Consider the following 13,628-nt stretch of genomic DNA (forward strand, 5'->3'; position numbering starts at 1 on the left):
TTCATTTTGAAGTCAGTCTGAATGCCAGGGAACGTCTAATGAGTAACACAAGACTTTCTGTTTTCCTGCAATTAAATTATGACTTTAGCCTTATGTTTTTTTTAGCCACTTGCTCCAAAGCTAAAATCTCCTGAGGCCATGTGCTTTGGTCAGAAGACCAAGATTAAGTTTTTTGACAGCAAACATCCCAGGTGACTATGGCATGAAACAAAAGAATGTGTGGAAAAGTACCTTGTGTATGGTGGAGACTGTAATGCTGTGGGCCTGTTTTCTTTTTTCTTCTGAATCTTGTTAGAGTGTATGGTATCGTGAACTCTTTTGAAATACCAGAATATTTTAAATAGATATCTGGTGGCAGTACCTAGATAGCTAAAAATAGGCCATATGGTCAGATTCATCAGATTCTGACTACCTTCTTCAGTGGTTGGTTTGCAGACCTTTTGGCAAAAGGAGGTAAAAATGGGTATATCCAGAGGATAAACAGCAAATCTAGATATTTGCTGTTTATTGCTCTGTTTTACAACAGAGTAAAACATTTCTTAATGTTAGGCTTCTACCTCAATAAATAAATTTATTCAGATTAAATGTGGTATTTTTTCAAAATAAAATGATGCTGCAGCATCGTGTTTTACCACATTGCTAGGATGGGGACAATGATTGTAGTGGATACCATATGCCACAGCTTTAAATACATGCATGTAAATATGATTTCTGTGTGAGATAAGTGGAGCTACTCAAACAGGATTTCACAAAATTTAAACAATGTTCTGATGCATAGGTCAGTTGAAAGTTGTAAACATTGCCTGAGCCACCCGAACCTAACAGAAAAGCTGGGCATGACATTGATATTGAAGCGGTTTGATGCCGAGCAGATCTGTTGATGTCTGACATTGTTTCTGTTGTGGGCCTTCCTACCTCAAAATGACAAGTTATGGTCAAAATTCCTGGAATTCAGTGACTTTGCAGGCTACAAAGGGCGATTGTCTAAATATTACAAAGCAGGATCATGTGTGGAAAGTAAAAGCCCGATGCCATGCTTTATGCCCCCCTTCATCTCACTTCAACCCACGCGTCCACCCACCAAAGTAGCAAGCCAATCATCACATGGACTGCCCTGTCAGGGGGATGAAGAGCCTGAACAAGGAAGAGGGCAGTGGTAACACAGCTGCCCGGCATGACCCGCGCAAAAGATAGCGCCCATATACTTTCTGACAGCCAGATTAATGAAACCCTATAGGAGCTCCTCTGTAGGCCTCCCAAAAGCCTGACGGAGACAGAATAGTCTAACCAGCACCATTCATTACTGCGGGTATACAGAGCACAGAAAGAGCACACACAGCACTGACAAACTAGCTCCTTGTGAGTAATAGCTAAAGAACTCATAAAGGAATACATACACATTTGTTGTGGATGCAGTAAATCTATGCCACTCCTTTTACGACTATCAAAAATCTGGCTTGTGCCCTGTAAAAATAAATCAGGCGTGCATGTGGTGCGGCGATGATGTGCAGTTATTTGGGAGTCAGCTATTTCATATGTTCAGTGAAAGGAGGCTTTCGATTAATTTTGTTTGTCTCCCTCTCTCTCAGTTATGCAGATTAGTGGCATTGAACGCATGGCAAAGGGAGAACAAGTTCCTTAAAGATACAGGATAGTATTTTAGTAACTCAGATGGAAATAAATAGCAGGTTTGTAAGAAGGCCACCAGCTGAGCCTCTACAAATAGATAAAAAAGTATGCTTTTAAAGCAACAGTCCAAACATTTTTTGAGTTAGTTTCTGTTGAAAGGTTCCATCCATCCATTCATTTTCTGTACACCCTTGTCCCTACTGGGGTCGGGAGGGGTGCTGGTGCCTATCGCCAGCGAACGTTTGGGGCGAGAGGAGGGGTACACCCTGGACAGGACGCCAGTCTGTCGCAGGGCAACACAGAGACAGACAAACAACCATGCACACACACACCTTCACACCTAGGGAGAATTTAGAGAGACCAATTAATCTGACTGTGGGAGGAAGCCGGAGAACCCGGAGAGAACCCACGCATGAACAGGGAGAACATGCAAACTCTGTGCAGAAAGACCCTGGGCTGGGAATTGAACCCAGGACTTTCTTGCTGCAAGGCAACAGTGCTACCAACTGTGCCACTGCAATAAGTAATTCTTTTATCATTTTCATATATTGTAAGTCCTGATTGGGTTTTCCTGAAGGCTAATGCTAACAGCTAGTCAGGGGGGCCAAGAAATTTCAAAAGCCTCATTGTGGTTAATTTTTTTTTAACATTTAAAACTTTCTTCCTTTTCCTTTTAACATCTTTATATAGAAACCCAATGCTAATTTAAGGAGGCAGAAGGCAGAGCACCATGAGTAATCTACCTATGTAAAAATATATTAAGAACCAAATTTATTAAGTGTTTCCGGTCAGAGTGAATGACAAATTAGAAAGTAAGGGAATAGAACAACTAATAGATGCATTCTGATGCCTATCTCAACTGTAGTTAAAGCTACAGTAGCATGTGTGTTGGATCAAGACCGCACAGGTCAGCATTCGATCCATATAAATTAGAGTTGTCAGCAGTTCGCCACTTTTTATTTCTCTTGTACCAATTTTTATCTTGCCCATTGTGACCCAGCAACATTCCCTAAAAGCTGCAGTTTTGAAGATGAGGACAAAATGTTCACCTGCTGCTTAACATATCCACCCTAAGAGCTGGCAAGGGGGAAAGTTCATCAGGGGTTTTCACTTCACTTGTCATGATGTTATGCTGATTGTTCCACTCAGATATAACTTAAGTATTATGTTGAGTTGGTTCATATTTAAGCTAAACACCAGAAACAACTTTACACAGAAATTTGAACTGTACTCATTTTATTTTTTGTTACTTGGCCATTTAAATGAATGATGAAGAATTTCCTGTGTGATACCCAGACCCAGAGGATTATCTTACTCTATAAAAGAGGTATTTTGGATCTGATCATTGTTAATAACCTCTGACTTGCCTATAAAATCTGTAAAGAGTAAAAAATGCCACTTCAATTACAAGGACTAATCAGTTGCAGCAGTGTGGGGAAAATCTGCTTTGCTTCAAGTGCAAATTTGGTGATGTGCTATGCTATGCTCAGAAGAGGCCAAACCATCCAGCCACTCTGGCACTTGCATTTCTTATTGAAAAGAATATTCAGCTGTTTTTAGGCTGCAACTTTGTAAAGCATTTATATGCCTTGATTCTGCTAACTGGCCAACCACTAATCCTGAAGTATCAATTCTTTGAAATGTCAAAATGTCACAAATGCAAGTTATGGGACACTGAATATGTTGAAATGAAACAGCCACAAGCAAACTAAAAAACACACGTAATATATTATTATAGATCAGTCTGTAAGTACTGCATGTTAGATGTTAACTCTGCAATAAAAGCACTAATCTGTCTTTCTCAGTAGCTGTCACACACATTAAGGTAAACCACTTACTCATGAAGCATATGCAAAGACGGCAACTCTAACACAATCTATTTCTCCCAAACACCCCTACACACACACACACCCACGCACACACACACACACACACACTGGCACATGCACATAGAATGTATTTTAAATCACTAATGTGTAAACAGTTGCTCATGTTTGCACAGACCACCTGTTCTTTCTGGACACAAACAAAGGTCTGGCGTATGACGGGGCGAATTAACAGTGTGGGGTGCGTAGGGGATGCCTTGCACAAGAGAAGCCTATCCGCATGGTGTAGGCTGGATCAGATGGTTGGGCCCCGTGTGACGGAAGCCGCCTCCAATGTAAACTCACACAGATCTCCTTCAGTCTGCAACATACTGATATGTTTTGCCTTTCCGACAAGTACAACCTCCCCTGTCGAAAGAAATGCAAACTCTTGTTGCTATACCATTTAATTCAACAGGATTCCTAACAGCGAGGAGATAATCTTGTTTTTGCATCCGTGCTTTACATCAGCCAATATTTGAGAACGAGGAAGGAGTTGAGGAGAAACTCGATCCACTTTGAGTTGTGAAAGCACTTGAAGGCACTAAAAACAAAAGTCATTAAACGAGTCATCACAAAATCACAGCAGGGCTCTGGTAATGCCACTTACAGTAACTCATTAAGCTATGGCATCCACAGGAAAAAACTGACAAACAAAGAGCATAATCCAAGGCACATTAACTGGGCTGATAATTCAATGAACTCTCATTTGGCAGCCATCTTGCCCTTGTGATGGTCTTTTTTTTTCTCTGTAGCAGAGCACCGACCCCTTATGAATTTCCTAACTCTCTATCCCTTCCTCTCTCTCGCCCTATCACACACACACACAAACACACGCCTGTATACACGCTCTCTGTCTCTCTAAAACAACAAAACATCCACCATTAGACAACGGGGTACCAGCGTAATTAGAAAATGACTTCCTTTGCAATCCTAGCTAAGTAGTTTACACACTGTAATTACAGGGACAAAATCATCTTTTCATCATTTCACTGATTGAGCTCATCAACCCAGTGGGATCCCAGGACTGTGCTCAGGCAACATCTGGGCTAAGAGAATTAGCCCTTAGTTTAGCGGGCCTTTCGCAGTGGCAGGCGAAGCGGCGTGAACACCGGACATGGCGTTTCTGGAGCACATCTCCAATTTTCCCCCTGTGTTGATCACAAGCTCAGTCAAACTGCTGTTTATGGTTTACTTGCTTTCAAGTAAATAACCAGAGGTGCATTTATTTTTCAATGACTGTATGATTAATAAAAGCAGAAAAACAGCCAAAATAATGAGTTTTTAAAAACCCAGCTCAAGAGAACCTCTTTAATTTTCACAAAGGGAACATCTGGGTCACCTGATATTAACATGACACAGATTAGACAACAGGATCTCTCCAACTGCTGAAGCTCAACCTTGTATTTTTGGGGGGAAAAATGACCATCTACAAATCATTAAGGATGCTAATATAGACGATGAAACTAAATCAAACAGTGTTGTTAACTGATTTCCATGCATGTTTGCCAGTCATGCTTGCCATATTGGGGTTGCTTTATCGAGTGACGTTGCATGTCAGTACAAGAGTCATACTACAATGCACCCTGATCTTATATTATTGGTACTGGCAAATCAAATCAAATTTTCAGTTTGCCATGGTTCTATTCACAAACTGCTTTCCCACATCATCTATTGCCACAATTATCTAAAAACCCTTGCAATGTTCTCACACATGACACAGGTGGTTGGTTACTTATAAATAGCATTCAACTAAGTAGCACTTAAATAGAGAATTTAAACAGAATAAAAACACAAATCATCGATATAATTAACAATACTCCATCCTTTAAGATGACAGTAAAATTTAGACTCCCGTGTTTTCAGGGTGCATGTTGTCCACATAAAAGCAATAAAATGACTAGAAAAATCAAAACCATTTTGCTGTATATATGGCAAACTATATAAATCGGAAGTTTAACTAATTTTAAGGCAGAGCTGGACCAATAGGTTGAAAAGAAAAAAAGAGACATTTTCTGGTGTGGTCAGACTTGCATGAGGTATATTCTGGCAGCAAGAGAGCAAAGTTTTCAAGGTTTTCAGCCTTCATTTCAGGAAGGCTGAAAAGACGACAGCCAAGATGCTCTGTTTGATCTTTCTTAGTGTTTAACCTCGGTCATGAAACACTCTGGAGTTCAAAATGTTGGCGGACTATTGAAAATCTCAGACTGAAGATAAGAATCTGAGTGCTCAAGCTAAGACACTCGGAGGCTACTGGTTTTTTAATATTAGTCATGCTAATAGCTAATATAGCATCTTGAATAAAATTTCAAATCTCAGCTTGTAATTATTTTGTTTTAGAATAGCAAGCCACGATTTTATGGTAGCTGATTTCTTACGGACATGCCATGATCGCTGTTGCCCCTGATGTAAACTACAAGGTTTTTTTCAATGCTTATATTTCATACAGGTTAAGAATTTAAAACAAAATGTTAAAACAGAGAGAAACACTGACTGTAGCATTCTGCTTGTGGCAAACTGCATGCAACACAAGGTTGATTGAATTAATCCAACAGAATACAAAGAGCAGTTGTAACCATATCTGTTTCCCATGCTTCCAAAAAATCCCATATCAAAACTTCCACTGCCTTCTAGATAACTGCCAAAGCTCTGAAGAGTGACCTTGTAGCACACACAAAAACACACCTTTTCATGGGAAGCTTACTGTAATTCTCTGCGTTTCCCAAGCCTTGACTTTCTAACAAACACATGTGGTCCAGGAGTTGAAGGTGAAGTGCTTTCGCTCGTCTCTGTCCTGCAGAAAGGGCTCCGACTGCCTCTGTGTGTTGGCAACAGAGGCAAGTGTTTAATGTGGCAGCTGTTAGCCTCGTGGATTTTCACTAATCACTCTCTCCTGATTACTCTGATGAGTGTATGATGCTCTTAAATAATCAACCCGCAATGAAAAAAAAGAAAAATAATTATCATCATCTCCCTAAGTAGTGCAGCTGCACCCGCCTGCAATAATTACAACTAGAACAGGGCGCCTTCTCTCGTCACTTACAACCACTTATTATTAGAGATAACGCTAATTGGTGCAGTGGTGGGCGACAATTCTTCATGGGGTTCATCATAAAAAGCCAAACCTTAAAAGTTATGGCACATTAGAGGTCTTAAAGCCAAGGTGCGGTATTAAACGCGGCATGCTGAGACACGGCGATAATCTGAGTCAGGGGAGTAGTAGACGTCCTATCAGTAGCCCCCTGGTTTCTCTCGCTGCCTTGCCCTCGCTCCACCCTTCCCCCCACGCCTGGTATCAGCCTGGCAGACACAATTAACATTTTCATAAAAACAATTCCCGGCCTCCAATAGTCCAATGTAATTTGTTTTCCATCTCTGTTCATTAATCATTGTTTAAATCGGTGAGCCATCCCCTCCACTCTGCCATCTGCACTCAGCTGTGTTACAGATATGACACCTTCCCCCTTAATGGGAGCTGACAGCCAAGAGAGGAGGCCTGTGGAAAATAGCTTCCTGCATGTGCACTTCCACCTCACATACTGCCAGCAGGTGAGAGAGGGATATTTAATGGGTTCTGATTAATCTCACAGGCAAACAATGCTACATTACAACATTAGAAGCATGCAGCACCACATTCTATACGTGCAAGCCAGAGTAAGTGGATCAAAAACTTGTGCAGGGATGCAATAGAAGTGGATCAGAGCTTTAGTCGAACTTAAAGTCTGTGTTTTTCCCTCTTCTGGTTAAATTAGTGCAGCGTTCCTACAATATGCTATTGTTTTCCTGGAATTGGGAGCAAGGTTATTAATTATTCACTGTTGTGTTCTCATATGAGGGGGCTATGCTTTTCACTGTATTGCCTCATAGCTCAAATACTTAGGGCCATGGTTCTCAGGCAAATTTCATGAGGCAACATTACGGCGATATTATTATCACAAAGCATACACTTAGGAGATTAAAAGTTTCCTGAAGAGTTTGAATGATTGGAAACTTTCTGACTTTTCTCTGATGCGATTTCAAAGTTCTGGGATTTCCATGTTGGAAAGAGACATCAAATAACTTTTGAATTTCTTTTTTTTTTCCAAATGATTTTTAAGCCTAAAGTCTAAACAGCTTAGGCATTGTTGCGGGGAGAAAATCCTTCTCAGTGTGGTGGTTAGAGGGTGCCAAAAAGTTCATCTGGCTTGTTGATTTTACCGCGGATTACAGATATTCAAATCATGTGCCTCATGTTCAAACAAGTGCTTCTATCTGGGAAGGAAGTTGCCAAACATGAGCTTTGTCATGTAATCTGTCTGAATTTACAGCAGCATAATGAGGAAACAGGCTGCAGCGTTACTTTTAATACTGTTTCATCCAATCAAACTCTGTTCATCTCCTATCAGATATTTATGAGAGATTGTTTTAGGACTTATTTTTCCGTTTTTTTTAAAGTGTTTTACCTGAGCACAAACTGATCTGCTTAAATGTGTGACAGTGGGTGCCAAAGCAAAGTTTGCAAGTGTTAATGGGACTCAACTGGCCTATGTGTGTGAGGGGGTGGAGAGGCAGAGGAATGGAGAGGTAGCAGCACTTTAACTTACACAGGACAGGTTAAGGCACCACTTGTGTACAGATTAGGGAACATTTAATGCAGACAGCATGAAATCAGAACAAATATTAGTAATAAAGAGGTTGCATTCATGTGTAATTACATATAAAAGATATTTAAGTTAGCTAAAGTCAGTTGATCATATATTACCAATTGGTAAAATTGAATTTTTACGCTAATTGAATCATTTCTGTTGGCTATGTCGGAGACAGATCAACAAGTAATAGTGCTGTTGTATTTGGTCACAGAAAGAAAAAAGTCAGACTCTTCAAGTTGCTTCTTTGTAATTTTTTCTTTAGTGGGGAGCTGTTCCTAACAAGGACAGCAGCGGCAGTAACATCATCAGTAAATGATGTGTATATTCAAAGCTGAATATTTCATGTTGATTGATCGCACTGACTGCCACCCACCTGCTCCTCCTCCTGTCCCACCGGAGCTGGCATGAGGAGAATTCAGTAATTGAGAAGAGCAGAGCATGGTCTCTCTTTGCGCACATATGACAGATGGGGCATCATCGCTTCAAAGGAGAGCATTTGGAAACAGGAGGAAGGGGGGAGCAGAGGGGTGAGGTGAAGAAGGGCGAGGGTAGCTTTGAAAGTAGCTGTGCCACTCTGTACAGGTGAAGGCTTAAAGAAAAAAAGGTTACCTTTCCTCTATTAAACTAAGTGCGATGGAAATCAAAAAATCTATAATTAAAGACACAAACTGAAAGTTAAAGGTAGTTTATAAATGCTCTTTTTTTTACATATACACACCTTGCATCCTTATTCTCAGCCACAGCCATTGTAGCAAACTTGATCTGAAATTAATAGAACCCTGTGCAATCCTCTTCCTCTGTACACCAACCACAATCTCAGGTGATCCTAACATCAAAACACCATTGAAAATGATTTCCCTTTGGGGCGGTGTAGATCATGGTGGTAGAGTGGACACACTATAAAGAGGCTCGACTCTCAACCTCGGGACCCTTCCTCAAAATCTTTGGCTTTTTCCTGTCAATAAATGCTGTCAATGCCAGGGAGAATATTTAAACTAATTGCCTCCTTTTTTTTGTTTTAACAAATAAAACAAAAATAAACTCTCAATCTGTGTTTCAAAGAATTTTTGCATTGTGTAGAATATTTCAGCTCAAGTTTGATCAGTCAAAAGATTCTTGACTTTGAACTAAAGTTACTGATTTTATTTAATCAAGCATCAAATCAAAGCTCCAAGTCAGATAGCAATATTTGCTCTTATATTTTCTTATGCTGGGGTCAATCATTCCCCATTAATGCAGCATGCAAATAAATAAGCATTGGTTAAATTATTTGGGGTACATCTGACAGTTTACTTTTCTTTAAAAACATGTTAAGCGCCCGACCACCCCAAAGCTGTGCTGCTCTGGGCAGTGAGCCATAGCGTCCAAAGTAAAAAAAAAAAAACGCCACTGTACACACAACTTCATTTGAACATTTAATTTTTAAAGAACTGACAGTAATATTGCAAGACCTAAGGTTAACGAAGTGTAAAATGGATGATGACAAACGGTCGCAAATTATCCAACTATCCAGAAATAAACACTGAAGAAATGCACACTTGCTGTTTCTGCACCTTCTTCGAATCTTGACTCCGCTGATGAGGATAACTTCTGCTGAATGCCTCGATCACCTCTCAACCTCTTCGCCATTACTTGCGTCTCATGATCAAAAGAAAATCCTACATAGACATCTCTGTGAAACGCGTGCCTGTCAGAATCCGTCTCCTCAGAAACTTTTCACAAATAACTTCAGTAAAATTTTACACAAGGAGGGCAGAGATTCCCCCTTACCTGGCCGGTTCGACGAGGCGCAGCGGAGGACGCGATGTGACGGATGGAGTTCAGTGGAGAGTGATGTGGAACAGGATCACTGACTGCTGACTGACGGACTGAACGCTTTCGCTCGCTTTATCATAAACGCCCAGCTCACGGTAGGACGCTGATTTCCCCCCTTTCTAAGTGTAGATTCTTCTACAACGAGGCAGGTTTTTTTTAAATCGCTAAGCACCGGGCGAAGCCAACTGTGCGCTTTGCTGTGCACTATTTTCAAGTGAAGAAAAGAGAAAATGAAATCTTATAATTTTTTTTTTTTTGTAAAATGACTCGGGATACTTCGACATGTCCCGAAGCCGTATGTCTCCCTCATCTGGCCGCTGGTATGTAAGTGTAACAGACTGTCTGGCACCGTGCGTAAAATGTGCACTGGCGTCTCCAGGACGCAGACTTCGACAACCCTTTCCCCGATAAGCAGGTATTTGGATGCATTACATCGTACTATGCATGTCGCATTTGTTATGGGGACTATCTGGAACACCAGTAGTTTACATTTGAGAAGTTCCGTGAAAGCAGGACTATCATTTTACAAGGTTTTTATTTGAACGATTTGATCCTGTGTTTTGTTCACCGCTATTTTGTTGAAATTACTGTTTCTCTCTTTGCGTTTCCAAATTGTTGCCATAGAAGGGCTTATAACACAGTGCTTAAACATGTTACTTGGATAATGGCTCGCTTAGGGAGGTTTAATTGGATGCTAGTAACATCCATCACACTTCTAGCAACCATCTGACCTTCACTGGAGATTTTGCCCCTCAAGACATCGAGTACTACCAGTCATCTTGTTTGTAATGGGGGAATGCACTGCAGAAATGTTCTTTTAGAAAGATTAAATAAAACCCAAATGAAGAACTATGTATTGTATGTAAAAACAGCAACAGGTTGTTGGGGGGTTTTTTCAGTGAAAAAAAACCAAACAAATATGTTAATGATTTTTCAGTCAATACACCGAGATGGCATGTATTTGTATTCAACCCTCTTGAATCAGTTCGCGTCTCAAAGTCCGTTTTGTCTTAGTTAGTTTTGCACAATTAGATGAAAATTTCTGTGTATTGTTTACAAAATAGCTCAGATTTAGAAAGATTCCAAAGAGATCATCAGAAATGTTCCACTCTTGCTGCAGATTTTAAACACATCCTAAACCATTACATTACCACTCTGGCTGTATGTCTAATGTCACTGTCCTGCTGGAAGGTCACCTTGTACTCAGACTCAAAACTTTAGCTGGCTCTTACAAATCTTTCTGGATCAAAGTTGCAATCCCATCAGCTCTGATCAGCAGATAATTCCGCAACATGATGCAACCACCACCATGTTTCAAGTTGTGTTTTGAGTGATGTGCATTGCTTTGCTCAGAGACCAAAAGGTCATCTGATAAGACCATCTTCTTCCACATGTTTTGCATGTCTCATGGCTAACTTCTAACAGGTTTTGTAGTTTTCTTTCAAAGTCGCCGTTAGTTTTGCCACCTCTTCATAAAGACTGGACTTGTGGATTGAATGACTAATAACTGCCCTGCCAAAAGAATCTGCCATCTAAGCTATGGGTCTCTGCTAGAGTTAATATTGACCTCTTGGCTACTTCTGAATAATTCTGTAATTCCCTGGCTAGGTGGGGGTCCATTTAACCTCTCTACAACTTAATTTCGGATGGAATGGATGTTTGTTCACTGTTCAGCATGGTGGAGGTTTTGAGCTGATAGACCGCTCTTTTTTTAAAGATCCTGGGAACCTTATTAGGTTGAATGGCATCGTGAACCATTTAAAGTATCCAGACAGTTTGAATATACAATCCTTTGCTGGAAACCTGAAATTTTATTAATCTATTTTTGTTACATTAACAATATGATTATCGAACACATACTGCCAAATCAACGCAGAAAGGAGTCTCCAGACATTTTTTTATTTTTATTTTTTAAAAAGGAGTTGTTTAAAGTGTGAAAGTTGCTGATGTCAATGTAGTAAAGCAGATATACTGGCTGCCGTTTAATCCTTTCTTTTATCATTTGGAGTCTTTTGCAACTCTTCACCTCGCCTCGCTCAGGCCTGAACACCTGTCTGGACAACAATTCCTGCTTGAAACCTTCATCAAACAACTCTTAAAATCCCCTTTTAATCCCAGCAATGCAGATCTCCGGAGTGTTCTCTCTCATTACTAAGTTTGTATCCTAGATTTCTTTGAAATGTAGTTCCACCGCACTCTGGCATATACCTTTGCAGCTTAACCTACATAAGTCCATTGATCTGTGTCTTACCAACACAACGCTACTATGTTAAGCATTGCCTAATCTGCCTCATGCTACCTGGATTTTCATATTGGAGAAATAATCCTAATGAAAGGTGCAGGAGGTGGGGAGTCACCTTAAGACCTGTTTAAAAGCTTCTTATCACAGAACTGCAGTATTTTTTTGTTACTAAAAAGGAAGTGATAGCCCATTAAATCTTAATCCGTAGCTTTAATTAAAGGAAGGGAAACATTGGTATATATCATTTGGCCTGCTAATGTTTAAAGTTATAGAAAAATGACAACTAGGTGCCTCACATTAAATAAAACAAGAATACTTCTCATTTTTACATGCCATTCTTCATGAACTACTTCAGCAAAACAGTCTGTAGTTGACGCGTAATCTTGAAAATCTTCATGAAGTTAAACTACAACGTGATAACTAATGCATTTTAAAACTCAACCCAGGTAAAGATGATAAAATAAAAAGTATGGGTGTTACATTAACATCAAACACAATCACAACTCCTTTTGATGACTTCAGAATCCACAAAAAGAAAAAAAAAAAAACTTTGTAGGGGGTAATTCTCATTGCTTACTTGACCTCAATTGTCATGATACATGGTTCCGGTGTGCAGAAAAAGTTTGATCTTTCACAGTTTCTTTATTACAACATCTAAGAGAAAAAAACCCTCTGTGGGTGAATCAAATTTAAAGGCAAAACCATTAAAAAGGCTGTAAAACAATCAGCAAACATCTTTTTATTTGATCAGTTATGTGATGTAATTAAGAAACTTGCACAATCGCAGAATCGTTTGGAAACAGAGTAAACTCGCTGAGACTATTTTGGTGCAGATAAAGAAACACCAGAGTGGAGATCTAAAGAGCTTTCATGCTGACTTGTAGCAATCTGAAGTGATTTTTATCTTGCAAAAAATGCTGCACTCTAAACCAAATGACTCCAGAGATGACACCTAATAGAATACATCTATAGGCAAAAAGCAACAAGAATCTGCCTCATAAACTGGGCACAAAATTTGTATGAACCGCAGCTTTGAAAGCTACAGGCTGCCTTATTTCTTCAAAATAAGGCAGCCTCTTATTTTGAAGAAATAATACAGTGAGACTGCCAGCTTGGCTATGTCTGAGTGAATTAATCCGCCAAATAAAATCTGCATCATTCCTGAGTCAAAAAGAAATAAAAAAATATGGCTGGTCAGCAGGAAATCTTATTAAAGCTATCCTGAGGACATAAATCTGAAACTGTAAAACTACATTTTTTGGGCTCTCTTGACAGAATATTACAGTAAAAGTTCTGTACCGTCAAGATTCTATATTTTATTAACGTTTAAAAGTACAGTGTGCAGATTACACCGAAAATCCTGTTTCACAGAGTGGACCGTAAATCTGCAAAATTTCAGCAAATACATTTAAAAAAATAATAATAATAATTTGTCTTTTATAATAGTCT

General features: G+C 39.7%; 1 protein-coding gene across 1 annotated transcript in view; it reads right to left on the reverse strand.

Annotated features, from left to right (window-relative positions):
* Positions 1-9,751, reverse strand: part of LOC114152835 (zinc finger protein 536-like) — a 35,950-nt gene extending 26,199 nt beyond the window's left edge. The window contains exon 1 of the mRNA XM_028030908.1: positions 9,676-9,751. Coding sequence (XP_027886709.1) covers positions 9,676-9,751 — 76 coding nt within the window. The remainder of the gene's footprint in view (positions 1-9,675) is intronic.
* Positions 9,752-13,628: the final 3,877 nt, after the last annotated feature.

This window comes from Xiphophorus couchianus, chromosome 2, assembly GCF_001444195.1.
Source record: "Xiphophorus couchianus chromosome 2, X_couchianus-1.0, whole genome shotgun sequence".
In the NCBI taxonomy this organism is placed as follows: domain Eukaryota; kingdom Metazoa; phylum Chordata; class Actinopteri; order Cyprinodontiformes; family Poeciliidae; genus Xiphophorus; species Xiphophorus couchianus.